This window comes from Schistocerca cancellata, chromosome 5 (genome assembly GCF_023864275.1).
Source record: "Schistocerca cancellata isolate TAMUIC-IGC-003103 chromosome 5, iqSchCanc2.1, whole genome shotgun sequence".
In the NCBI taxonomy this organism is placed as follows: Eukaryota; Metazoa; Arthropoda; class Insecta; order Orthoptera; family Acrididae; genus Schistocerca; species Schistocerca cancellata.
The window spans coordinates 762,040,048-762,066,523 of NC_064630.1; the positions used below are offsets into that span (position 1 = coordinate 762,040,048).

At 41.0% G+C, this 26,476-nt stretch overlaps 1 protein-coding gene across 1 annotated transcript in view; it reads right to left on the minus strand.

The window, feature by feature from the left end:
• LOC126188198 (probable 28S ribosomal protein S16, mitochondrial) overlaps positions 1–25,240 on the minus strand; it is a 30,746-nt gene extending 5,506 nt beyond the window's left edge. Inside the window, exons 1-2 of the mRNA XM_049929740.1 lie at positions 25,040–25,240; positions 4,787–4,946 (exon numbers count right to left, since the gene is read on the minus strand). Coding sequence (XP_049785697.1) covers positions 4,787–4,946; positions 25,040–25,153 — 274 coding nt within the window. The 5' untranslated portion in view covers positions 25,154–25,240. The remainder of the gene's footprint in view (positions 1–4,786; positions 4,947–25,039) is intronic.
• Between the last annotated feature and the right edge of the window lie 1,236 nt (positions 25,241–26,476).

A 26,476-nucleotide genomic window follows, 5' to 3' on the forward strand; every position in this document is an offset into this window, starting at 1 on the left:
TCGATGTGGTATCACTGTTCACCATGGTTCCACTTAATGATGTATTGGAACAGCAGGATCAAATTTTTCCTGCCGATATTTTAGAACTGTTTAAGTGTTGTTTGATGACCACATACTTCTAGTGGAAGGAACAGTTTTATGAGCAAACGGATGGCGTGGCTATGTGAAGCCCCCTAAGTCCCGTAATTGCAAACTTCTTTATGGAGAAATTCAAAGAACAGGCCTTAGGTACTGCCAGCAAAAAACCAAATGTATGGTTCCGATACATGGATGACACGTTTGTGCTGTGGAGACATGGTAGGGAGGAACTAAGCCGGTTCCACGAACATCTAAACAGCATAAACTCGAGAATTCAGTTTACAATGGAGGAGGAGGTAGAGGGCAAATTACATTTCCTCGATGTGCTTGTTTTTAGAAACTAAAATGGTAGTTTGGGCCACTCAGTATACCGCAAACCCACGCACACGGACCGTTATTTGCACCGGGATTCGAACCACCACCCACAACAGAAGCGGGGTGTTATCAAGACATTAGCGGACAGAGCTAGAAATATTTGTGAACCTGAGTTGCTCGACGCTGAGATGGAACATCTCCACAATGCACTAATGAAGAACGGATATTCGTCCACCGAAATAAAATGTGTGTTGAGGCAGCCACGCAGAAATCATACTGACGTACAGGCTACGTCAAAATCTAAGGTTTTCCTGCCGTTTGTTAAAAATGTAACGGAAAGAATAGGGAGGATCTTGACAAAGCGGAATATTACCGTAATTTACAAGCCCACCAGGAAGATAAAGGAATACCTTAAGCCTGCCAAGGACGCTCGCAAACCTTTGGAAAAAGCTGGAGTGTATAGGATCCCATGCAGTTGTGGTGATGTTTATGTGGGTACAACTAAAAGAACTGTTTCTAAAAGTTTGGAAGAGCACAAGGGAAATTGTAGAAGAGGAGAAACGGAATGATCAGCTGTTGCAGAGCATGCTTTCCAGCCAGGGAACAACAATATTCGTTTCGAGGAGACGCAAGTACTAGCGGCCACAAGCGGATATTACGAAAGGCTCTACAGGGAGGCAATTGAAATCGCTAAACACCCAAATAATTTCAATCAAAAGGAGGAGGGCGTGAAATTAAACGGTATATGGATGCTGGTGTTAAAGAAGATGTGTACCACCCGTCCACTACTGGGTGATGGCAACGGCGATCGACAGCGACGGACAGCGGCCAATTGCACTGACATTTTCAAAACACGTGACGTCACACCGCGGCGCGGCAGCGCGCGGACATGGAATTTAGTGGCAGTCAGTAGCGAGCCAGTGGGTGTGTTGGACCTTCCATCGACGTACGGACCCCATTGAAGATGTCTCCCGCAGTCGGAGACGAAACATTGGGAATTGAGACAAAATTCATCAACCGACCACGGCATAACAGCCCAGATAATTATAATGGACATGATATTTCTGGCCGTGAAAGTCTACATTTTAGTAACTCCACACATAACAGAAATAATTTACAGTGGAATCTCGTCCCTCATTACTGCATTTTTCCGCATAATACATCCATTTTTGGAACTCCCAGTCCCAATGCCATTAAACGTTTGTTAAACTGACTAATCTCTGCATTCTTCCTCAACACTTAGCCCTTTCAAAATTTGGTAGTATCAGTTATGTTTGGTCACTGCAACTATTTCCGCAGACAGTAACGAGATGTGTGAATACAATGCTCGCAGCTGCATGTTGGGGAAATTTGCAGGGAGACAGAGCTCTTCAAAGCCGGAAACTCTGCAAGTCACACAGATTATTTTCTATAATGTAAATTGATTGATAAAAAAAATATACTCACCAAGCGGTGGCAAGAGAACACACACACAATTTAAAGATTTAACTTTTACAAGCTTTTGGAGCCAATGGCTTCTTCTTCTGGCAGAACAGCTGGACGGGAAGGGAGAGGAGTGAAGGAAAACGGCCAAAGAGGTTTAGAAAAAGGGGTACAGCTCAGAAAAGTCACTCAAAATCCACGGTCAGGGGAGACTTACCAGGCGAGGTGAGAAGGAAAGACAGATTGTTGGGGATTGCACCTGACGAGATTCAAAAACCTAAGAGCTTAATGGTGGAAGGCAGGGTAGTACGCACGACTGAGATTAGTACTACAACATCGTGCACAAGTTAATAAGAGTAAAAGCGAAGTGCAATGTATTTAACAGAGGTGGGAGGGATGACGGCGAAATTTACACTGGTCAGGAAGTGACAAATGTAGGAAACTAAAATGGTGTGAAGAAAGGAGTAGTTACTATGAATAAATGCTGAAACAGAAGGAATTCATGTAAATTAAGGCCAAAAACATGTTGTAGTGCTAGTTCCCAGCTGCGGAATTCTGAGAAACTGGTGACCAGGGCAAGAATTCAGATGGCGCATGTGGTGAAACAGGCACCGAGGTCATGACTGTCATGTTGTAGAGCGTACTCTGCAACAGGATATTGTGTGTTGGTGGTATACATCCTCTGCCTATGTCCATTCATCCTGATTGATAACAGGGTGGTAGTCATGCCGATGTAAAAGGCCGAACACTATTTACATAACAGCTGGTATATGACATGTAAAATTACGCATCTAGTTCCACAGTTATTTCCCTCTTGAAGCCCAAATATATAAACTTGAAATTGCTAGTACTGCAGGCCACAAGCCTGTGACTGTGACTATGTAAGGGCCACAACTTAATTAAAAAATTAGAAAAATGATGCTCCATTGCTTCCACGATTGCTTCACTCTAAATTGTCAGTCCTTGAGTGGTTCCTATTTTGTTAATGTTTATTGCTGAAAAAATCTGATGATATATATAAGATGACCAAAAATGTTAACATATTTTATTGCACTACCTACCAATAACTTACAATTGTTTCTACTGACCCAACAACAGAAATACAATAGATTTGTTTCATTAAATTTAGTTCACAGTGTCCCATTGTTTAGCACGTTGATTAGTTCCAGCTGCACTGCTTCTAGTGCATTATCAGGGAGGGAACGAAAGATTAGTAAAAAAAAAAATTCACAAGAACAAACGATAAGGGGCAGGCCATCATGAGGTCAACTGCAGGCCGCATGTGTCCCGCAGTTTGTGCATACCTGCTACAAACAAATCTGTGGTATTGCCATTTTTTGCCAACACGTTTGGGGGCCATCTGAAGGAATCCTTCCTATCCAATAAATACCTAGAACATTATTGTTCGGTTCAGATTCATTGATGACAGTGTCATGACATGGACAGGGACAACCTTTGCACTTTCTTCCATAACCTCAACACCTGCTCCCAAATACACTTCATCTGGTGCCTTCCTATATGTTGATCTCTACCTCGCAAGTGGCTCCATAAATACGTCTGTTCATATCAAATGCTAAACATCGCCAATGTACCTCCATTTTGACATCTGTCATCCATTTTTGTGTCAAAAAGTCACTTCCTTATGGCCTCAACAACTGCGGGCATTGCATCAGCAGTGGAAAGCAGGAGTTGAAATGTACCAGTAACCTTACCAGGGCTTTTCCTGACAGACAATGTCTGAGTCAGCTTATCTATGAACAGATGTCCCATGTCATCTCCTCCTTTGATACCTGTTAACCATCCACCAACCAACACACCCTCACCTTGAAAAGTTTCACCAAGGCTTCAACTACCTCTCATTGTGCCCTGAGATGAGGGTATCCAACCCAAAATCCTAACCACATCACTGAAAGTAGTGTTCAGCTGTCCACCCAAGCTACAGAATATCCTTGCCCATCACTATTCCAATCCTGCTGCCAACCTGCACTCTTCAGGTCATTCCCTTATGGCCAACATAGACTGCAGCCCAGTCACAGACATTTACTTCTCTATAAAAGCAGGGCCATGTATATAAGCAACCATGTTATATATCAACTATGCTGAAATTACTGCACAGAATTCTAGGTGGGCATGACAAGTAGTCAACTGTGTACACACATGAATGGCCATTGGCAAACTGCAAATGTGACCGTTCAGTTGTGAACACACTGCACACCACAACACAAATGACTTCCATAGTTGCTACACTACATGACCCATTTCAATACTCCCTTCCAGCACTAGTTTGTCTTAACTACACAGCAAGTGAAAATTGTCTCCACAACACACCCTGTGCTCTCACAATAACACAGGGCTAATCTTCTGCTAAATTATTTCCTGTTGCCTAAACTTTCTTTTTCCTTTTCCCTTCTCTCCTCTGTCCACATCACTTCTTCTCCATCCAGAATGTGTACTGCCTCCTCCCCCCCCCCCCCACACTTCTCTCTCCCGCCCCCCTCTCTCTCTTTCCTCCTGGTCTCCTTACCATTGATAACTATAATAAATAAAACAAATATGTAACACAAGCAACCACACATCACGCACACATGACTGCCATCTCCTGAAGCTTGGGCTGGAGATAGCAGTAATGTGAGCGTGAGGCGTGCTTGCTTTTTGTGTGTGTGTGTGTGTGTGTGTGTGTGTGTGTGTGTGTGTGTCCTTTTCTGGAGAAGGTTTTGGCTGAAAGATAATGTGTAAGTATCTTTTTGTTGTGTCAGTTTGCAGCTCAATGTGTCATCTTTACAGTGAGTAGCACTCTACCTTTTCCTTATATTGTTGACCTTACAACCTGGAGTTTCCATTGTTTGAAATATGTTAACTCAAGTTAATATCAAACTAACTTGATAGGAATCAGAGAGATAATATGCTGAATAATCAACAGGTATTTTTATTCCTTAAATAAACTCAATAAAAAAGGATTTACACAACATACCTAGAAGCTCTGCCACAGGTGTTGAGACATCTGCTCCAGTCCCAATCCAATACTTGATTCTCTCAAAATTTAAGGACACAAGTTTCTCATTTAATTGATTTGGCATAGGATCGTAACTCCCCACTTGTTCAATGACTGGATCATACTGCTCCCTGTGCCTCTGGGAAAAGAACATAAATTTAGTGTTTTACAGGAATAAAAATTGCAGTAGCTATTGATAAATCACAAAAGCAACAAAAGAAAGAGATAAGAGAGAAACATATCAGAAAGAGAAGAATCTTCAGGATGCTTTCAGATAAACTAATTACAGCAGTATACAAACTGACTGACAGACGAACAATTGAGTTACTGCCAGGTCCTTCACCAGGAGCACTCTACAAAGGAATAGCAATTTTATCAATGTATATAACAACATTAAAACAGCATAGCAGTTTAGTGCACAGGACCAAGTAAATGCAGGGCTTCTGTGGCTAAAATCCTTGCTCAATATCAGTTAGCTCAAAAAGTGGGGCATTGTCTTGAGGCTCGGCTACATGCAAGCAGCAATCTGGAGGGGGTGGCTAAGTGATTAGGGACAGTAGTGGTGGGGAGAGAGGCGAACACTGTCTGGGAGTGTGCAGGGACTAGACTGCCAACAGGTGCAGTGTCAGGAGGTTGTGGGGCAGGGAGATGGGGAAAAAAGGAACAAAAAAGGAGGCACAGGGGAAGATGGGCTGCAAATAAACAGGGTGGGAGATGAGAATGGGAAGTATATGATAGGACAGAGGGAATGGAAACTGCTCAGTGGAGGGTGTGGGGACTGTATGTTATCATATGTTGAGACCGGAATAGGCTAATTATGGGAGTGGAGAATGTGTTGTAGGGATAACTCCCATCTGTGCAGTTCAGAAAAGATGGTAGTGGAGGGAAGGATCCAGATGGCTCGGGTAGTGAAGCAGCCAGTGAAATCAAGTGTGTAATATTCAGCTGCATGTTATGCTACAGGGTGGCCTACTCTGCTCTTGGCCACTGTTTGGCGGTGGCTGTTCATTGTGATAGACAACTGGATGGTAGTCATACCAACATACAAAGCTGTGCAATGATTGCAGCAGAGCTGGTAAATGACATGGCTGCTTTCACAGGTGGCCCAGCCCCTGGGGGGGTAGGACACCCTGTGACAAGACAGGAATAGCAAGTGCTGGGTGGGTGGATTGGGCAGCTTTCGCACCTGGGTCATCCACAGGGATATGATCCTTGTGGCAAGGGGTTGGGATTGGGAGCAACATAGAGATGGACTAGGATGTTGTGGTGGTGGGAAGTATCTTGGGTAGGATGTCACTCATTTCAGTGCATGATGATAGGCAATCAAAGCCCTGACAAAGGATATGGTTCAGTTGATCCAGTCCACAGTGGTACTTTGAATGTTTTTGGGGTGGTGAGATGATTGCATGTGCGAGGGGAAACGGCACAGGAGATCTTTTTGTGGACTAGATCTTGGGAATAGTGCCTGTCTGTGAAGGCCTTAGTGAGACCCTTAGCATACTGGACAAGGGAGTTCTTGTCACTGCAGAAAAGCCTTTCCCATGTGACCAGACTGTATGGGAGGGATTTTTTGGTGTGGAAGTGATGAAGCTGTTGAACTTCAGGTATTGTTGGTGGCTTTAATGTGGACAGAAGTGTGGATGGAGCCATCAGAGAGGAGGTGGTCCCAGGAATTTGGTACACTAGGTTAAGGAGGATCATGTGAAGTGGATTGGGGAGTAGGTGTTGAGGTTGTGAAGGAATAAAGATAGGGTGTCTTGGCCCTGGGTCCAGATCATGAAGATATCATCAATGAACCTGAACCAGACTCAGAGTTTGGTGTTTTACTAGGCTAGGAAGGTCTCCTCTAGATGCCCCATAAAAAGATTGGCATAGGAGGGTGCCATATGGGTGCTCATGGCTGTTCCATGAATTTGTTTATATACTTTCCTTGTATTTCTTACTGACTTTATCCTAATCCACAACTACTTCTCATTTGAAGGAAAGGTATATAAACAAATCCATGTCACAGCCATGGTCACCCGCATGGCACCTTCTAGAGGAGGCCTTCCTTGTCTCTCAAAACACCAAACTCCTAGTCTGGTTCAAGTTCATTGATGATATCTTCAAGATCTGAACCATGTACGGCCATCCTGATTTAGGCTTACCGTGATTTCCCAATATCCCTTCAGGCAAATGCCAGGATGGTTCCTCTGAAAGGGCACGACCGATTTCCTTCCCTAATCCAATGGGACCAATGACCTCACTGTTTGGTCCCATCACCCAAATCAATCAACCAACCATGATCTGGACCCAGGGCCAGGACACCCTATCTTCGTTTCCTTCACAACCTCAACACCTTCTCTCCTGTCCGCTTCATGTGGTCCTACTCAACCCAGCATGCCACCTTTCTTAATGTTGACCTTCTCCTCTCTGAGGGCTCCATCCAAACCTCTGTCCACATTAAATCCACCAACAGTACCTGCATTTTCACACCAAAATATCCCTCTGGCTTCTCCAAGATGGCATATCTTCCTTGCTCAGTATGGTGAGGGTCTCACCAAGACCTTCACAAACAGGCACTATCCCCCAGAACCTAATCCGTAACAGAGCTCCAGTGCCATTCCCCTCACACCTCCAATCCTCTCATCACCCCCAGGAACCAACCACAAAGCGGTGTCCCCTTTGTCACCCAGTAGCACCTCGGACTGGAACAACTGAACCAAATCCTTCACCAGGGCTTTGATTATCTATCTTTGTGCCCAGAAATAAGTGACATCCTACCAAGAGATACTTCCCACCCCTCATAAAGTCATTTTCTGTCACCCATCTAACCTCCACAAATCCTGGTCCACAATTGTTTCAACGATACTGCACTACTCGAGGCCTCTGGAACCTTCCCTCCACCACCAGCTTTTCTGAACTGCCCAGATGGGAGTTATCCTTACAACACATTCTCCACTACCTTAACTATCCCGGTCTCAACCTACGGTAACATACTGTCCCCACATCCTCCACCCAACAGTTTCCACTCTCTCTGTCCTACCACCTTCTCCCCATTCTCATCTCCCACCCTGTTTATTTGCAGCCCTCTGCCAATGCATCCGCCCATAAAATCTTTCCCCACTCCTATCCTCTTTTGTTCCTTTTCCCCCCACCTCTCTGCCCCACAACCACCAGATCCTGCACCTGTTGGCAGACCTGCACACTTCACCAGACAATGTTCATCTCCCCCCCCCCCCCCCGCCACCCATACACTACTACCCCTATTCCTGGCCCTCCAGATTGCTGCTTGTATCCCATGCGATGTTACATTGTGGCCCAAGAAGCTGGAGCACTAAGTAGCAGTCTGCCTTTTCCTATATTGTTGATATTCCTACCTGGAGTTTCCATTGCTTGATTAACTATACAACGAATGGTTAACTTCATTCCTTCCCTTATTTTTACTCCACCCAGGACTTTACAGTATCATAAGCACACAAAAAGGTATTAAATTATGAAATGCTGGAACTACCTCATTACTACTGGTGTCTTTCACAACATAAATCTTTCTATCCCTGCAGTGTCTCCTGCATACACAACAGTAAAATTATCCAGCTTCCATCTGATATAACTTACTCTTCCCCAACAACAGCCATTCATTTTCCCACTGACGAACTGTGAAATGTCTTTAAAAAACTGGGTAATTACTTGATTATCTTCCTCAAAAGTTCATCATATGATCTTTCTGACTTATCCATTGGCTTTTTATTACAGAATTTTCAAATTATTTCACTTACTTTTGTGTTTGCAACAGCTATAAGTTCAGTTGTGTTAAAGTAGCTGAAATAAGCAAAATATTCTATCATATATGGTGACACTGTCATCAAAGAGCATTTAATATACATTTCTTGTTATAACAGTGTACACGTTAATTTACTTTCAATAGTATCTGCACAGTTTTTTTCCTTGTGAGTTGACTCAAAACGTGCACAATGCTTTCTTGTTAGGAGTAAGCTATTACTTAGTTTCAGTACCTGCCATTTCATGAAGAATTTTTATGTATTAAAATTTCTGTAAATATCATTAAGTTTAAGTAAGAGACAGTGTTGTAGTTACAAGAATGATAAAAATAATTCATAGAATTAAACCCACAACTCAAGCAACATTATTAAAAGTAAATTTGTATTTGGAGCAAGAAATTGCAAATTCAAAGAAAATAGCAGAGAGACGATATGATCAAATATTGATTGAAAAACAGAAGAAAAATTAAAAATAAAAAGGAGTAAAAGAGAAAGGGAATGGATTAAAGCATATGAAAAATGAAAGTAAACTCCAGAACAAAGAGAATACTTGTGTAAATGATTGCAGTGAATCAGAAGCAAGATCTATTGACAACTGCTTTCTATTAAGAACTTCTGGGGTTTGAGGAGGTTGGTGTGATTGCCAAGTTGTGGTTATCAACAAAAGCATGCAGTATCCAGTCATATAGGATGTTAGAATGTGAAATGGACTTTCAAGATTCCATTTGGTGAAGCCTTACTGCACAGAGGATAGATAGTTGTATTGTGTGCCAAGCATATATTCACTCCTTTGGATGTGCCAAGTACCCGTTCACTCCTTTGCATCTGCCCGTCTTCTGTGGGCAACTAATGGGCTTACTACAACACCACCCCATGCATACTGCACCAGTGATCAGACTACCTTGTGCCACTGATAGCACAACAAAGGTGACTGTTTGGAGTGGTGATATACACAGGAGACAAATGGCCTGCTGATGAGTGATGTTTCATCACCATCAGTTATGAATGTCACTTTTGCACTAACTCAAACAATTATTGTCTATGATTGTTATGGTGATGAGGGGAGAGGACACTTTCCACCAGTGGCTGGGAGAGAGACAGTAGGGTCACTTGTAATATAATGGTGTGGGGAGGCATTGGGACATCTCCACATCAGCAGCCTCTTATGACTCAGTGCTATGTCACTGGTAGCTAGTATTCTCGTGTATTACACCTTATGGAACACTATCTTGTATAGTTAGGCTCCTTCAACAATCTAAAATGCTGGTAAGGCTTCCAGAAAATTCCTTTCATGTTCTTAATCTTACTGGCGATCAGTGCACTTTTGAACACCAGGACAAGCATTTCAGCATGAAAATGTACAACAGTCTGAATGCTCAAGCTCCATAATAATGCTGAGTCTCATATTACTTGAAGATCTTTATACTGGAAAACTGCAGAAGGAATGATGATGAAAAGTCAATATAAAGAAATACTTCCGCTATAAATAAATTAAATAAATGGTTTGCAAACTGAGATGTGATCTCCATGTAAGGTGGGACATCATGCTATGGCTGGTTAGTCAATTAGTTACTTCTTTCACAGATTGTACTCACGACAACCATTACAATGTGGACTTCATCAACAGGACCTTTTTGTGCCAAATGTAGACTCATTAAAAGGTAAAGCAGGTCATTTTTCGTTCTACTGTTGCTCTCAAACTCAGATGGATTGACAACAAATTTCATAAGTGAACAAATGTACTGTGAGACTGTGGTTTAACATTCCCAAGTGTTTAAAGAAATACCTGCAAGATGTACTCCTGGATGAAGTCCACATCTAACAGTAATTACTTTCTTTTGTGCAATGACTACTTTTTGCCCAAGTAAGGAGCTACCCCAGAATATTATCCCATAACAAATTAGTGGAGGAAAATACAGTCAATACTGTTGATAGCGCCATTGCTTTTAATGATGTATTAGCTATAACAGCAAAAACTAACAGTCCCATCTAAATCCTATGTAAACACCATATTTAAAAGATAGCTTAGTACAACATCACTTATTGTGACTTATCTCAAATGATGAAGTATTTTTATTCCATTTTCGGAGAGATATATCAGCTATAAAGTCCATGGTCATTTTTGTTTGTTATGTATTTGGGGAGTACTAACAGCAATGTAATGCTTATTTTCAAACACTTGTTTTCTGAGGATTGATGTTTTCAAATTAGGCATCAAAATGAATACACTGTCAAATACAAAAAGTGTATGCACATCTTAAATGCTGAAAGCCAACAACTGATTACCTTAAGTAGGAAAGTCTACTGTAGTATGCATTACTGTACTGCATTTTAAAGTTAAGTCAACTGGTTAAAAAACTTAACAACACTGTCTGCTCTCTGGTCATATAAAACTAGAAAATTAACTTCCAGTATGTGTTATTTTTTCAAAGTATAGAAGAAGAAGAATAGTGTATTCATTATTGATGTTTTGTGGTTATGTGTGTTAGAATTTTCAATGTGTTAGATGCAGTATATCAAATTTGTAGAACATTTTAAAGAGAAACGTAGGAGATGGTGTACACTTTTGTGTAATTTATATAACGAATTCTGTCTTTTCATTTTGCTACTGTTGACTCATTTTTGTAATACAGTAACTGGAATGCCGGTGTGTCATTTGTGACTACTGAACTATACAGTACTTACAGCAAGCTTTAAATGTGCTCAACATTTTATCTCATTCAATATCTAAAACCATGTTCAACATTATTGAACAATTTACATTGTTGCTACTTCATTCTTCACTTATTAAACGTTTTTGCATTTTACTGGCATTTTATTGCTGTACATGCTGCATAAACATAAAAGTCCTCTTCAGTCCCTCTGAAGGATTAACACTAAGGCAGCCTAAAATTTATAGTCATGAAATACTTATCAAGAAAGAAGGCAGAAACCCTGTTTATGTGACTATCAGCTATAACAAGGGTAAACTGTCAGGCTCTTTGATGTCGTAATAACCAGTTTTGACTCTATACGACATTTGTTAATTTACTGAGTTCTACATCCCCAAAATTGGTAATTATTCTTCTTTGTCTTAAAGAATCCAAAACCATGTAAATCAACAAAGAAAATGTCAACAAAAAATAAAGATATGTATATAAAGTAGTACTTGCATGCAGGTTTGTAATACATGTATTTCTAGCAATAAATTCTTTTGAACATGTATGTATCTATATGACTGGCAAAAGAAAAGTGGAGGGGGGGGGGGGGGGGACCACACAGCACCCTAAGTAAGCACAAGAAATGTAAAAAATTTAAGATGCACATGATTAACCACGTCAGTTACCGAATTTCAGGTTGCTACAACTTAACTTCAGTATAAAGAAAGGTATTTTGTTGTATCAGTCCCAGCTGCAGTAAGAACTACAAGAGAATAAAATTACATAGGTGCACACTGTGATTTGTTATGTCATTGTTACCTTCATTCATTTCCAACTCAGTTCATTGATTATGACCTGTAGAGTACAAATTTCTGTTGGTAACTGATTTTATTCCAAACAATTCTAGTGACAATCTGCAAGTTTAATAAGTGAGCTAGGGAGGGAATAGCTTTCGCTATGCAGAAACAAGATCGATTTTATGAGCAAGAACTGATAAACTTTTCAAACACTGCTATGCTGAAAGGCAGGTACAACTTACAAACAGCAAAATTCCAGTGGTAAGTGGGCAACTTATGGAGCTGCTGTGTTTGTCACCGAAACTTATCACTTGTCTCCAGGTAGCTGCACAACTAATTTATTAAGTAATGGATTGTGTGACATTTCAGTTAACACTACACTCTGGTGTGCATATACCACCTCAATGGCATCTTGACAGTGCAGCTTTTATTGAGCTTTGGGAACTCCCCCCAACCATTCACATTATTTAAAGACGCAAATGCACACACTGTGCTACGAGGCTCATCTTACAATATCTGCATCCAGGGCTAAATGTTTGGCATCATGTACTGCAAGATGCTGCCTGTTTATGCTAAACACCAGGAAAACTATGCATTTCAGTATCACTGAGTGGTAGTTGTGCTCCTGCACTCTCATATACCATACAGAAGAAAATAGCCAACAACTTCAATTCCAGTGATCACTTGAACTGGAGGGATGTATACAGTGCTCATTGACATGAAAAAAAATACAACTAATTTAATGTCAACATATTTATTAAAATTCACACCTTATTTGAAAACTATTTTTCTCAAAAGTATTTCATATTAGACTCAAGTCTACAAAAAGCTCTGGATTACTCAAGGAATAAAGGTATACTGTAAGACAATCTGCCAGTCACAAACAGCACATTTTGATGTTTTAGCGCATTACAAAGCACACTGCAAAATACTGAAGAAAGTAAACCATAAAAAAAGCAAATTGATTACGAGTAAAAAAATAGTAGCAATAACATCTTCTCAGTTTGCAAGCCGTGGCACTTCGAATAAGACACTCTAGCTTTCGACAGCTGACTCCACCAATCGTAATCAGGTGTTTAAAGCACTGACTGCCAGGGTTGAGATGGTGTTCTGCTTATATAAGCGTAATAGCAATGTCTAGGGCCTTCCTGAGAGGGCCAATGTGATGCACGCATGGAAAGCAAGATGGCAGTCAGAGCTTCCAGGTGTTTTTCCAGCCTTCTTCCACTCTGCGTCCAATACTTAACACCATTAACTCACACAATTATGGACTAGCCAAATAACTGGCAACACTTCTAAAACCCTTTTGGAACATTGTAGACAGCATGTAAAGAACTCAGCCAATTTCGTGAAAGTACTTAAGAACATGCGATTACAAAGGGGTAAACTGCTCATGAGTTTTGATGTTATACCATTGTTCACAGAAGTATCTCTTCAAGATTCTTTGGTGCTCCTTACTCAACATTTCAAGCTACAAATGGTTAAACCTTTTGAACATGCACTGATGATCACCTACTTCAGGCACAACGGAGAGCTTTATGAAGTGGCCATGGGACTCCCAATAGCTCCTGGGATCACAAATTTCTACACGGGATGCTATGAGCAACTGGACCTTCAAACCAATCACCAAAATCCCAGCAACTTCTACTGACAATACTTTCGTGGTGAGAGAGCATGACAGATAGCTGTTGAATGAGTTACTGATCCATCTAAACAACATCAAAGCACTGCATACATTATGGAAATAGAGTGCAACAGGTGTCTTCCTTCCTTGGATGTTCCAATAAATGGGAATGCTGATGATACATTCAGCCATACAGTATATATGAAGAAGATCCATACAGACCTGTACCTGGATGCAACAAGCTGCCACCATCCAGTGCAACAGCAGACAACGCTAACCACCCTAGTGTATAGTGTGCACACCATTTGTGATAATGAAAGTCTTCCAGCCCTGAGGGAAGTGTTTGGCAAAAATGGGTACAGTAAAACACAGGATAGTAAGGCATTTGCGAAGAGAAAAGGAGCAGCAATCCAAAAATTGAAGTAAGAACACAGGCGAATTGCTTTCCTTCCTTACTCGAGGCTGCCCTCAGCCAAAATTGAGGGAGTGCTTCATAAATCCAAGATAAAAACCATCTTCCAATCACCACCTAAGATGGAACGATACCTTGGCTCTGCAAAATACCAACTAAAACTGAATATACGTGGAATACACAGTACCCATCGTGAATATGGCCACCAACACATTGGCCAAATGCAGCACTGTATCTCAAAATGCTGTGAGGAGCACATCAGGTATGTATAACTAAGACACACAGGGAAATCAGCAGTAGCAAAGCATAACACAAAGGAAGACCAAGGTGCTATGCTGAGCAACTGGCTTTTGTAACAGCATTATAAAGGAACCCTTAATAAGGATTTGCAAGAACCTGGTCAGTAAGGATGCAGGATAGCAACTCAATTCAGAGTGGAATCCCACGCTAATACTAGTATCATCCTGCATACAAGACATATCCAAAATGCCCAGACTGAGACTCAAGTGCTGCCTCCAGCCCTCTCATTGCATTCACCATCACAGCCTCACAGCCTCCCCACCCACTGACTGGACAGTACCCTGCCACTCACAGCCAGGTTGGGAGGTGTACCGCTAGTACAGATATCATGATATCCATAATATCTCACCAGTTCACCAGAAGATGATGAGTATGGTGCTGTTCGAAACATTGCCGCGCAGCTGGAAACCCTATAGCTTTTCACGAATTTTATATCTGTTACAGAAAAGATGGTGGTTATATGGCTCAGTAAATTTTGCCTTGTAATATCTGAAACTGGCAATCATAAATACCAATAGTAACATAAATATGAACTGCTCACTATGTCATAAGTACTAATGTTCACCACAAAATCTTTGAAATGAAGAAAATCTAACAAATGTGGTAAAATATCAGCAAAGTTAACTAATAGTTTTTTAGTTTAATAATATATGACAATGAAATTTTCACTCTGCAGCAGAGTGTGCACTGATATGAAACTTCCTGGCAAATTAAAACTATGTGCCAGACTGCGACTCCAACTCAGGGCCTTTGCCTTTCGCGGGCAAGTGCTCTGGAGCAAAGCACGTTATGTTCAGCTGCATGTTGTGCCACAGGGTGGTCTACATTGCTCTTCAGCCTGGCAGACAGCTTGTTGGTAGTCATACTAATACAAAAAGCTGTGCAATGATTGCAAGAGACCTACTATAAGACTTGGCTGTTTTCACAGATGGCCTGGCCTCTGATGGGATAGGAAAAGCCTGTGACAGGACAGGAAAAGGAAGTGCTGACTGGGTGGATTGGGCACGTCTTGTACCTGGGTCTTCCCTGTGGCAAGGGATTAGGATTGGGAGGGGGCATAGGGATGGACTAGGATGTGAGAGAGGTTGGGCAGGTGACAGAACACCTCTTTAGGAGGGGTGGAAAATATCTTGGGTAGGATGTCCCTCATTTCAGTGCATGACGATAGGCAATCAAAGCCCTGACAAAGGATATGATTCAGTTGATCCAGTCCAGGGTGGTATTTTGGATGGTTCTTGGGGGTGGTGAGAGGATTGTGGGTGTGAGGGGAAACAGCACAGGAGATCTTTTTTGTGGACTAGATCTTGGAAATAGTGCCTGTCTGTGAAGGCCTTAGTGAGACCCTTAGCATACTGAGCAAAGGAGTTCTTGTCACTGCAGAAACACCTTTCCCAGGCAACCAGGCTGTATGGGAGGGATTTTTTGGTGTGAAATGGATGACAACTGTTGAAATTCAGGTATTGTTGGTGTTTGGTGGATTTGATGTAGACAGAAGTAAGGATGGAGCCATCAGAGAGGAGGAGGTCAACGTCCAGGAAGGTGGCACACTGGATTGAGGAAGAACATGTGAAGTGGATGGGGGAGAAGGTGTTGAAGTTGTGAAGGAATAAAGATAGGGTGTCTTAACCCTGAGACCAGATAATGAAGATATCATCAATGAACTTGAACCAGACTCATGGATCAGTGTTTTGAGAGGCTAAGAAGGTCTCCTCTAGATGGGCCATAAATAGTTTGGCATAGGAGGGCGCCATGCAGATGTCCATGGATATGCCGCATATTCGTTTGTATATCTTCCCCTCAAGGGGATGCAGCTGTGAGTTAGGATAAAGTTGGGCAGATGTATGATGAATGCGATAGTGGATTTGGTATCTGAAGGACTTTGACAAATATAGTGTTCAATAGCAGGACTATCATAGGCATGAGGAATGTTGTTATATGGGGAGGTGGCATCAAGAGTGACCTGTAGGGATCCAGGAAGTAATGGGGTGGGGATGGCGGAGAGTCACTGAAGGAAATGGTTGGTATCCTAGATGTGAGAGGCTAAATTATGGGCTGCTGGTTGGAGGTATTGGTCAATCTGGGCCAAAATTCTTTCACTTGGGGCATGATAACCATCTACAATTGGGCACCCAGGATTGTTGGGTTTTTGGATTTTGGGGAGCATGTAGATTGTGGATGTGCAGGGTGTCATAAGAGTGAGGAGGGAAATAGACTCAGGAGGGAGGTTCTGGAAGGGCCTAAGGCTTTAAGCAGGGATTGTATGTTATGTTGGACTTCTGGGATGGGACCAGACTGCACAGTTCATAGGTGGAAGAGACTGACGACTTGCAGAGGACCTCCGCCAGTAGTCAATATGATTCATAACAACAGTAGTGGAACCTTTGTCTGCAGGTAGGCTGATTAGGTCAGGGTTTGTTTTGAGGTTGTATATGGCTGTTCTTCCTTCTGCTGAAATGTTGGTGTTCTGAGGATGGGTTATTGTGCCCCTACTTAAAGAATTTTGGCCCTCAGTGACCAACATCTCCAACCAATTGCCTAAAGATACCAACTCCTTCCTCCCGACTTTCCACCATCCCCACCCCTTTTACCTCCTGGATCCCTACTAGCCACTGATGACGACATCTACTTGTACACCATCACTCATGCCCACAGTCCTACCACTAAAAAATGCTCCCTTTCCCAATTCCTTCAGACTCCAAATCCACTACCTCATACACATTACTAAATTTATTCTAACTCACATCTACTTCACCTCTGAAGGTATACAAACTAATATGTGACATAGCCATGGGCACTCGCATAGCACACTCCTGTGTTAACCTGTTTATAGTCCACCTAGAGGAGACCTTTCTACCTTCAAAAAATGCCAAACTCCTAGGCTGGTTTAGGTTCATCTAGGTGATATCTTCACGATCTGGTATCAGGGTCAAGACACCCTATCTTCATTCTTTCACAGCGTCAACAGATTCTCTCCCACTCACTTCACCTAGTCCTCCTCAGATCCAGTGTGCCACATTCCTGGACACTGATGACCTCCTCTCTGATGGTTCCATCCACATTTCTGTTCACATTAAATCCACCAACCACCAACAATACCTGAATTTCAACAGATGTCATCCCTTCCACACCAAAAAATCCCTCCCATATAGCCTGGCCACCTGGAGACGATACACCTACAATGAGAAGAACTCCCTTGCACAGTATGCTAAGGGTCTCACCCAGGTTTTCACAGACAGGCACTATCCTCCCAGTCTTAGTCCACCAACAGACCCTCCAGTGCCATTTCTTCACAACCCCAAATCCTCTCACCATCCCAAAGAACCAGCTACAAAGGAGTGGTCCCTTCATCACCCAGTACCACCCCAGACAGGATCAACTGAACCACATCCTTTGACAGGGATTTGATTGCCTATCATCATGCACTGAAATGAGGGACATCTTACTCAAGATCTTTCTCTACCTGTAGAAGACCCAGGCACAAGACCTGTCCAATTCACCCAGCCAGCACTTCCTTTTCCAGTCCTGTCACAGCCTCTACCTACCTCATCAGAGGCCAGCCCACCTGTGAAAGTAGCCACAAAGTATACCAGCTCTGTTGCAGTCATTGCACAGATTTTTGTATTTGGATGACAACTAATCAGCTGTCCACCAAGCTGAACAGCCACTTTCAAACTGTGGCCAAGAGCAAAGTAGACCACTCTGTGACACAACAGGTAGCTGAACATAATATGCTTGATTTCAATGACTGCTTCACTACCCAAGCCATCTAGATACTCTCTTCCACAAAAAGCTTTTCTGAACTTCACAGATGGGAATTATACTTATGACACATTCTTCATTCCTGAAACTATCCCAGCCTTAACCTACAGTAACCTACTGTCTCCACACCCTCTACCCAACAGTTCCAATGCTCTCTGTCCCATTCACTCCCCCCTATTCTTGTCTGACACCCTTATTGTGGGCCATCCTCTGCCAATGCACCCACCCATTTTCCCCTTCCATGCTCCTCTCCTTTTTCACTCCCAGTCCCCTCTCCCCAATTCCCCATCTCCCTGCCACACCACCTCCCGACACTGCGTCTGTTGGCAATCTAGTCCCTACAAGCTCCACCAGACACCTCTGTCCTCTCCTGCCACTCATACACTGCTATCATGCCTCCTCCTGATTGCTGCTTTCATTGTATGTGACAGTTGCATTCCGGCCTGAGCTGCATCATCAAAGTTCAAATATGAGGAAAATAAAGGTACCCCTCAGGGAAATGGCGCTAAGAGATGGAAAGTATCACCTTGTGCATGCAGTGTTTATGCCTGGAGACCTCAGTCAATGTGCTGAAGGGGTTTTTCCAACAGCTACTGAGGGAAAAGTGTATAGCCAAGTGTAGAATACTATGCTTGTAGTCTAAGCTCTGAAGTTGTGCTTTAATCATTCCACAGACTCAGAGAGAAGTTAGAGAAGACCAGCCTTACTTGGAATTTCAACGAGATTCACAATCTGCAGCATTATCCACAGAACTGACTGTCACCTCCTCATTCCAAATCAAGTGGGTGGCTTGAGCCAGAGACAGTGACAAGGTGGGCCGCAGCTACCTAGACTTGCCCTATAGATTTCAGAACAGTAGAGCCCCCTAAAAGGGAAAGACGTGCACTAGACTACTAGCCTGGGATACACTCTTGGGTTTTACAGATTAGCCAAGTCTCCATCCAATCTAGGAGACCCCAAAATATTAGTGTGGGATCCAAAGAAATCACAAAACACAGTGGAGCACACACGTAATACTAGGAACAAAAAGCTGGCTAGAACCCAAAAATCAATAGCAGTGTGATTTTCAGGTAAATTTAATTGTATTACAAAAGGCTAGGCTAATAGAAAATGAAGATGGTGTTTGTGGCAGCAGACAAGGAATTCAAATCCACCGTGACAGTAAAGCTGCATGTAACATTGTTTGGACAAGTTTCATTATCATAAATGAACTAGTAATTGGATCTTATATCAACCTCCAGACTCTGCCCCTGATGTAACTGGAGACTTAAGAGAAAACCTCATTTGCCTAGTACTTATATTCCCCAATCATATTGCCATATAACAGGCAATCAAAATGTTTCCATTTGAGAATGTTGCTTAGGCATATATGCAATACAGTATGACTCCAACGCGGACATATAAGCATCATACTTGTAGTGATAGGAACAGTTGAATGAAAAAAATCGATTCATTCGGTTGTTGTAAAACAATCAACTCATTCGGATGTCGTTTTACTTATTGGTTGAATTATTCATTCTTTCTTTTGAGTGGAAATAGTGTGGGGAAGCAACCAAATAAAAACAATCAATTCAGCTCATTGGACTACTCATTCGCTCTTTTGAATGAAACCAGTCTGCAGAAGTAACAGAATGAAAACAACTGAGTCGGTCGGTTGCAGTTTTACGTGTCGGTTGGATTGCTATTCGTTTGTTTCCCCCCCCCCCCCCCCCCTCACTGCCAAGTGAAAGCAGTCTGTGGCAGCAACAGAAAGAAAACAGTATGTAAGTAAAAGGCAGACACTGCTGTCAGCTGCAGCGGGACATTAATCGGAATCAGCGGCAACAAGAAAAAATGTGCATCAGTCTGGGTTCTCCTGCTTGCTAGGTAGGTGATGTAACCACTGCCTTATCCAGGACACAGCATTATTGCAACTGCATGGACTATCTCGGTATGCCTCACAGCCAATCCATACTACCACTGAGCACCACCCATTTGCAGTCCCTGTCCATTATACTCCCGTTCAGTACTCCGAGATTCCCATAGGAGGTCAGGCTTTTTCATGCATTCACATTGAAGAAAGTGGATCCATAGCCCAGCCAGGATTATCAATTTTATGACTGCATGGTGTCTGTTCCTTTGAAAGAACAAACACCGTACAGATCCCGCAGATGTGAAACACTGTACGCAAATAGAAGAGGAATCTGCCAGCTGCAGTGCAACATTAAGCAGAATCAGCAGCGACAAGCGAAAATGTGTACCAGACCAGGACTCGAACTTGGGAGCTCCAGCTTACTACATAGTCCATGCAGTTGCGATAATGCTGCGTCCCACATAGTGCAGTGGTTACCGCACCTGCCTAGTCACCAGGAGATCCCAGATTCGAATCCAGACATTCAGTTGCTGGATTAATATTCATTAAATTTTTTCGAGTGAAAGCAGTCGGTGGTGACGAAATCTTCTCGGGCTTCCAACCGGGTAGCTGTGTCGAAAATCTGTGATGTTTCAATGAGTGTCATTCTCATCATCTTCTGACACAAATGATGAGAATGACACTCATCAAAATGTTGCGGATTTTTGACGCAGCTACCCAGATGGAAGCCCAAGATGATTTCATCGGCAGTATACTCTGGGAAAGCAGTCTGTGTGTGTTTCTTCTCAAATGAAAACAGTTTGTAATTTTTCTTTCAACTGAAACCACTCTTTAATGTTTTAGCTGACTTAACTATTCATTCATTCTTCAGAGTGAAAACAGCCTGCAGTACTTTCATTAGTTAAACTGATGTAATGCTACATTATACCGGCGAAGAGTACCCCTCCCCCATTTGCAAGTAAAGACATATCTCTGGATGTAAACCAAAGTTAAAATGTTCATTTAATTATATACTGAATGGAGTGATTTTTCTTTTCATCATTTAAAACTGATTCACATATTGTTGAGGATTAAGCTATTCCATGTGCTATCAACACATGACTAATTAAGCTGATGTAGGCCTGTCATCATTTAAATTGCTGACCCCAGACAAAATCTTCAAACATCTCAGAGAGACACAGTTTGTAGATGGTAAGTCAATCGATGGCTACGATGTTCTGTTGGGAATGGGAATAAGAAAAAAGGAATGTTTCCTCCCTTGCACTTCAGTGCTGAGAACACCAATGGGCGTGTGCTTCTTGCTGCTCATCAGCAGATGTAAATTATACACATAGTAACAAGGATTTGGGTCAATCCATATGAAGTGGTCCAGTGATGGTTGCTTGGCCATTTTTAAATATTTTAATTTTTTTTAATATTTGACTGCTCTATATTTGAGAAGTTCAAAACAGTTTTTTAAAATAATTTATCTCGCACCTTTACTGGATGGCGACCATTTTTATTTGTACGCGCACCATTTTTATTTGTACGCGCACGATGATTTTTCAGTCTGAACACATTAGCAAAAATTTGAATATCTCTGCACTGGGTTAAGTTACAACATTGCAATTGACATGACTGCTTTTAGAAAAGTGGCCTCTGCAACATTGTATATTACACAAAATACCCTAAATCCAAAAATAGCCAGTCAAAATGACCTCTAAAGTTTGGTACCCAAATTTTCAAAAATCCACTTGTTAGATTCAAATGGCTCTAAGCACTATGGAACTCGAACAGCTGAGGTCATCAGTCTCCTAGACATGATCTACTTAAACCTAACTAACCTAAGGACATCATACACATCCATGCCCAAGGCAGGATTAGAACCTGCGACTGCAATAGCAGCATGGTTCCGGACTGAAGCTCCTAGAACTGCTTGGCCACAGCGGCTGGCCTACTTTTTAGGCCCAAAATAATAAACAAGGAGTGATTTATGAGAGTCTATTTCTTTCCTTTAGTTAGATATCATACATTACTAGCCTCATACAGAGCAAGAACACCTACAAATGTTTCCTTAATTTTCTATGAATTTTTGAAATATGAAAATTTTCGTTTTTTGTTAAGTTTGGGGTTAGTTATCTCAGGTGGGAGTGAATATAAAAACATGATTTTTCCACACTTTTTATACCTATATGACAGCAACGTACTGCAAAAATTTCAAGATTGATATTTGACTCTGAACAAAGATATGAATTTTTGAAAATGAGCTGAAATAATTCACATTACTCTATAACTGATCTTATGGCTGTTGCTATTTAAATGGTTTATTGTTTCATTGTAATAAAATTTAATTGTGACATATATTTAGTTAACACTATCAACCAATATTCATTTAGTTTATTTATTTTTTTTAAATGCAATATTAAACAACAGGAGCATTCACTTTTGTTCTATGGTAATAAAAATGCCCATTTACATTTCGGTTTACTGTCAATAAAGAAGTACATTATTACTGGATGTGGTATTGTAGAAGTACATTATTGCTGGGTGTGGCACTGTTGTAGTCAGTCTGTTCTGAAACATCTGTTAGAGTGGATGTAAATACTTCATAAAGAGTGTAGAATGTGTTATGTGCTTTGTTCCGTGAGTAATTTGTAATTAATTTTGAGAAATTAATTGGAATGCAATAACATGGATGAACAGTGCTCTGTTGGACAGATGGCAAGTGAAGTGTTTCACAAAACAGTTTACAGTCCAGTTTCAAAAAACTTCAAAAATGTCAATGACTTCGATAAAGATAGACAAACTTTGTTTAAATTTCGAGTAAGTTCTTCTGTAACATCAGTGTGTGAGTATCATGAGAAGAAATATCTTCTGAAGTACAACCACATTTTTGGAAGAAAGTGCTGTGATTCACTTAAAGTTCCAAAAAGCCTATTAGGCCTACTAAATGTTTGAGGGAAATAAAATTTGAACATTTGTCCTTGTTATGTGAGAGTGAAACAGTTTCCCAAGTGAAACATAATGTGATTCCTGGAAATTCCCTGTGCCCAAACAGTTACTCAAAAATATTTGTTGTGAATCCAGAGCCAGAATCATGTAACCTTGTTAATGGCATTTATAATCCTAATCAGGAAGCTGTTAGCATATTTGATTTTGTTTATTCTTAGCTAGACGTATCTCCTGCTTCGAAAATAATAAAATTAAGTAGCAGAAAAAGAGAATCAGTTATTGAAAATAAGGTACAGCAAATTTCAGACAAAATTTGAAAGGACTTGAAATCATGCTTCTATAATACTGATACCAACATTATTTATAAAGAAGAAGAAAACCTACCAACAGCATCTCTGACACTGAATATTTGAGCTTAACAGAGAAATTTAAAATTAAATGTTTAGTGACATCTAATGCGGAAAAAGTTAAAATTTTAAGTTTGCTCTCTGACTCATGGTCAAGATAAAAAATAGCTCATGAATTCAACGTTTCTCATCGTTTGGTTAAACTAACCCAAAAATTAGTGAAAGAGCACGGCATTATTCCAGTTTTAAGAAAGAAGGAGTAGGTATAAGTGAAGAAACAATTAAAAAGAAACAGCAGTTTTTTTGAAGATGATAAAGACAGTAGAATGTGCCCAGGTTGCAAAGATATCACAAGAGTTGTTATAAACAAAGTTAAAGTAACAAAGCAGAAATGACTAGTGCTGTCAAATTTAAATGAACTTTATGTGGCTTTCAAAAATTCTCATCCTGAATGCAAAATTGGAAGGTCAACATTTCGTGACCTCTGCCCTAAGTGGTGCATTTTGGCTGGATCCTCAGGGACACACTTCGTATGTGTTTGCTTATATCATCAAAATGTCAAACTGATGATTGCTGGTGCAAAAATCAGTGATCATAACTACAAAGAGTTACTAGATTTAATGGTCTGTGACACTAACAGTTATGAATGCATGATGACTTTGTGTAATAAATGCCCTGGTAAGGAAACCGTTATTGAATTGTTTCACGAATATGATGAGGAAATACCAGACAGTATTACCTTTAAACAGTGGGTCACAACAGACATGGCAGAAGTGGTTAAATCTCAGGAAGAGTACTTGGAATCTTTAACTGATAACTTACAAAAACTCAAAAGTCACCACTATGTTTCTACAATCCAAAGTAATTTTTGAAGGACAGAAAAGCACAACTTCATGAAACTGAATGCATAGTGCTAGCTGATTTTGCAGAAAATTTTACATTTGTGATTCAGGGTGCAATACAACGGTACCACTGGATCAATGACCAGGGAACAGTGCATCCATTTATTGTCTACTTCAAAAATGAAAAAGATGAAGTTTGCAGTTCTTCAATTTGCATTCTAAGTGACTACTTGGAGCACAACACTTTGGCTGTACATGTGTTTCAGAAGTATGTAATAAATTACATAAAAGGAAATTTTCCCAATGTTAGAAGCTGATATACTTTTCAGATGGAAGTGGTAGTCAGTATAAGAATAAAAAGAAATTTTCAAATTTGTGCAGCCACAAAGTAGACGATGGGTTGGAGGCTGAATGGCACTTTTTTGCATCTTGCCATGGTAAAAATGCATGTGACGCAGTAGGACGTAAACAAAACGTTAAGTACATATAGCCAGCCTACAAAGACCAACCACAGACCAAATTCTCACAGTACATGACACGTATATATTTTCCAAGATGGGGACAAGCTAAGTACAACAATAAAACAAGACACACAAAGATCCCACAACAGACAAAATGACGAAATATATATATATTTTACAAAAATGTACAGGAACCGGAGACTTCTTCTGACCCTAAAATTTCGTTAGATATCATCAGTAATTTTTTTTTCGTCTTCCGTGAAACTGATGATGGATATGAATCCTTCTGCTCGAAGAAGGGCTAATAGATGCATGAATTCTAGGTGGACGCATTACTAGTTTATGCAAATGTCTATAAAAGTAGCTTCTTCATTCGTTGTTAATCACTAGCGGACAAAAGTAACTGGGCGCAAAAAGTGAGAAACCGGGAAGAGTAATTCCTTGATGACAAGCACATTACAGACGTATTTGGAAGGATACCTCCCTATAATCATAATTAATGCTTACCTCCATCACTACAATATGGAAAAAAGGCCTGTTTGTACAGCCTTGGCGAGCAAATCTTATTACTTTAGCGCTGTCAGCTAAAAACTTAGCACCACCGCTGGCCGGGAACACCATTCTGTATATCTAACCAGTAACCGGGTTTGTTGATCAACACAAGATTCTTTTAAGTTGTAAACATTCTACTAAGTACATCTCTGACCTTTATTTCTAATCTCTGATCATAGTCATTTTTTTTTATCTGGCCCTACGATGATTTGGTCTCTGGCAAATATTCGTCACTTTACCAGCAAAAGTTACATTTTGTGACATAATATCTTTTTACAAAGTTCGTGAATTACCACACGTGGTATAAAGTTAATAAAGTAATCAGTTTTACGAATATACGCTATTAAATAGCATTACGTGTCGAGTTGGATGGTCAGTACATTAGGGGATGCAGAGTTGTGACAATATTACATACAGACATACTGGAATTGCAGTGTAATTGCCAGGCACTAATCTCGTGGGTGTGCTGCACTGCTGCTAGTACAGCTATTTCATTAGCTTCTCCTGTAACACGTTTGCTTCGTTTCCTTTTGTTGGTTTGTACGCTGCCATTAGGCATAAAGGCGTTCACAATCTTGTAAAAGAACAAATGAGAGTGAACTTTGTCTGGAAAGCATACAAGACAACAACAGTCTCAACATTTCTCTACGTTCTCTGTAAGATAGGATCATTACCATTTTTTTGTTCTGTAGTTGCAACATTCATCGTCCACTTACACATCTGTTTTCCAAACCATAGTTTGGTGTGCAGGCAACAAACACTGTGCAAGTGTAGTAGTGTTTACACCCGCTATCTGTTCTCTGTCTGCATGGCATGTGAGCTCCAGTCACAGTGTACTGCCTTTCATGATACGTCGTAGATTGCTACACAACGAAGGTGCGGTAATGAGTAGCCCCCTCTTCGATACAACAATATAACATTGCGAATGGAATTTCCACTTAGACAGTATGAAATACTGGCCTGTCCTACACCTGCAGCAAAGAGGTGGGGTGTCACTCGATAATCAGGGGCCATTGAACAGCATGTTGTAAATTACTATTGTGCACACATTTCTATGCTTCCATTTACAGTGCCACCTATGGCGAAACGACGAAAATACTTTAGACAACAGGTATGTAGACTTGCTATAGAATTGTAATCTGCAATAAAAATGGGGGGGTATTCTCATTGAAGATTTCAAAGTAGCTCCCCTATGACCCACGCATGGGATGAGGTGGTGGGTAGAGTGTGGTATCATTGGATGTTGCCGTCCAAGACAAACTAATTGGAATTATAACTTTTTTTGACATGATGTGTAGTTTCCGAGATATTTCAATGTCTTTAGTTTAAATGAACATTCTTTATATGTATGACAACGTATAAATTTCAGCTCAAATTAATGTTTAATACATT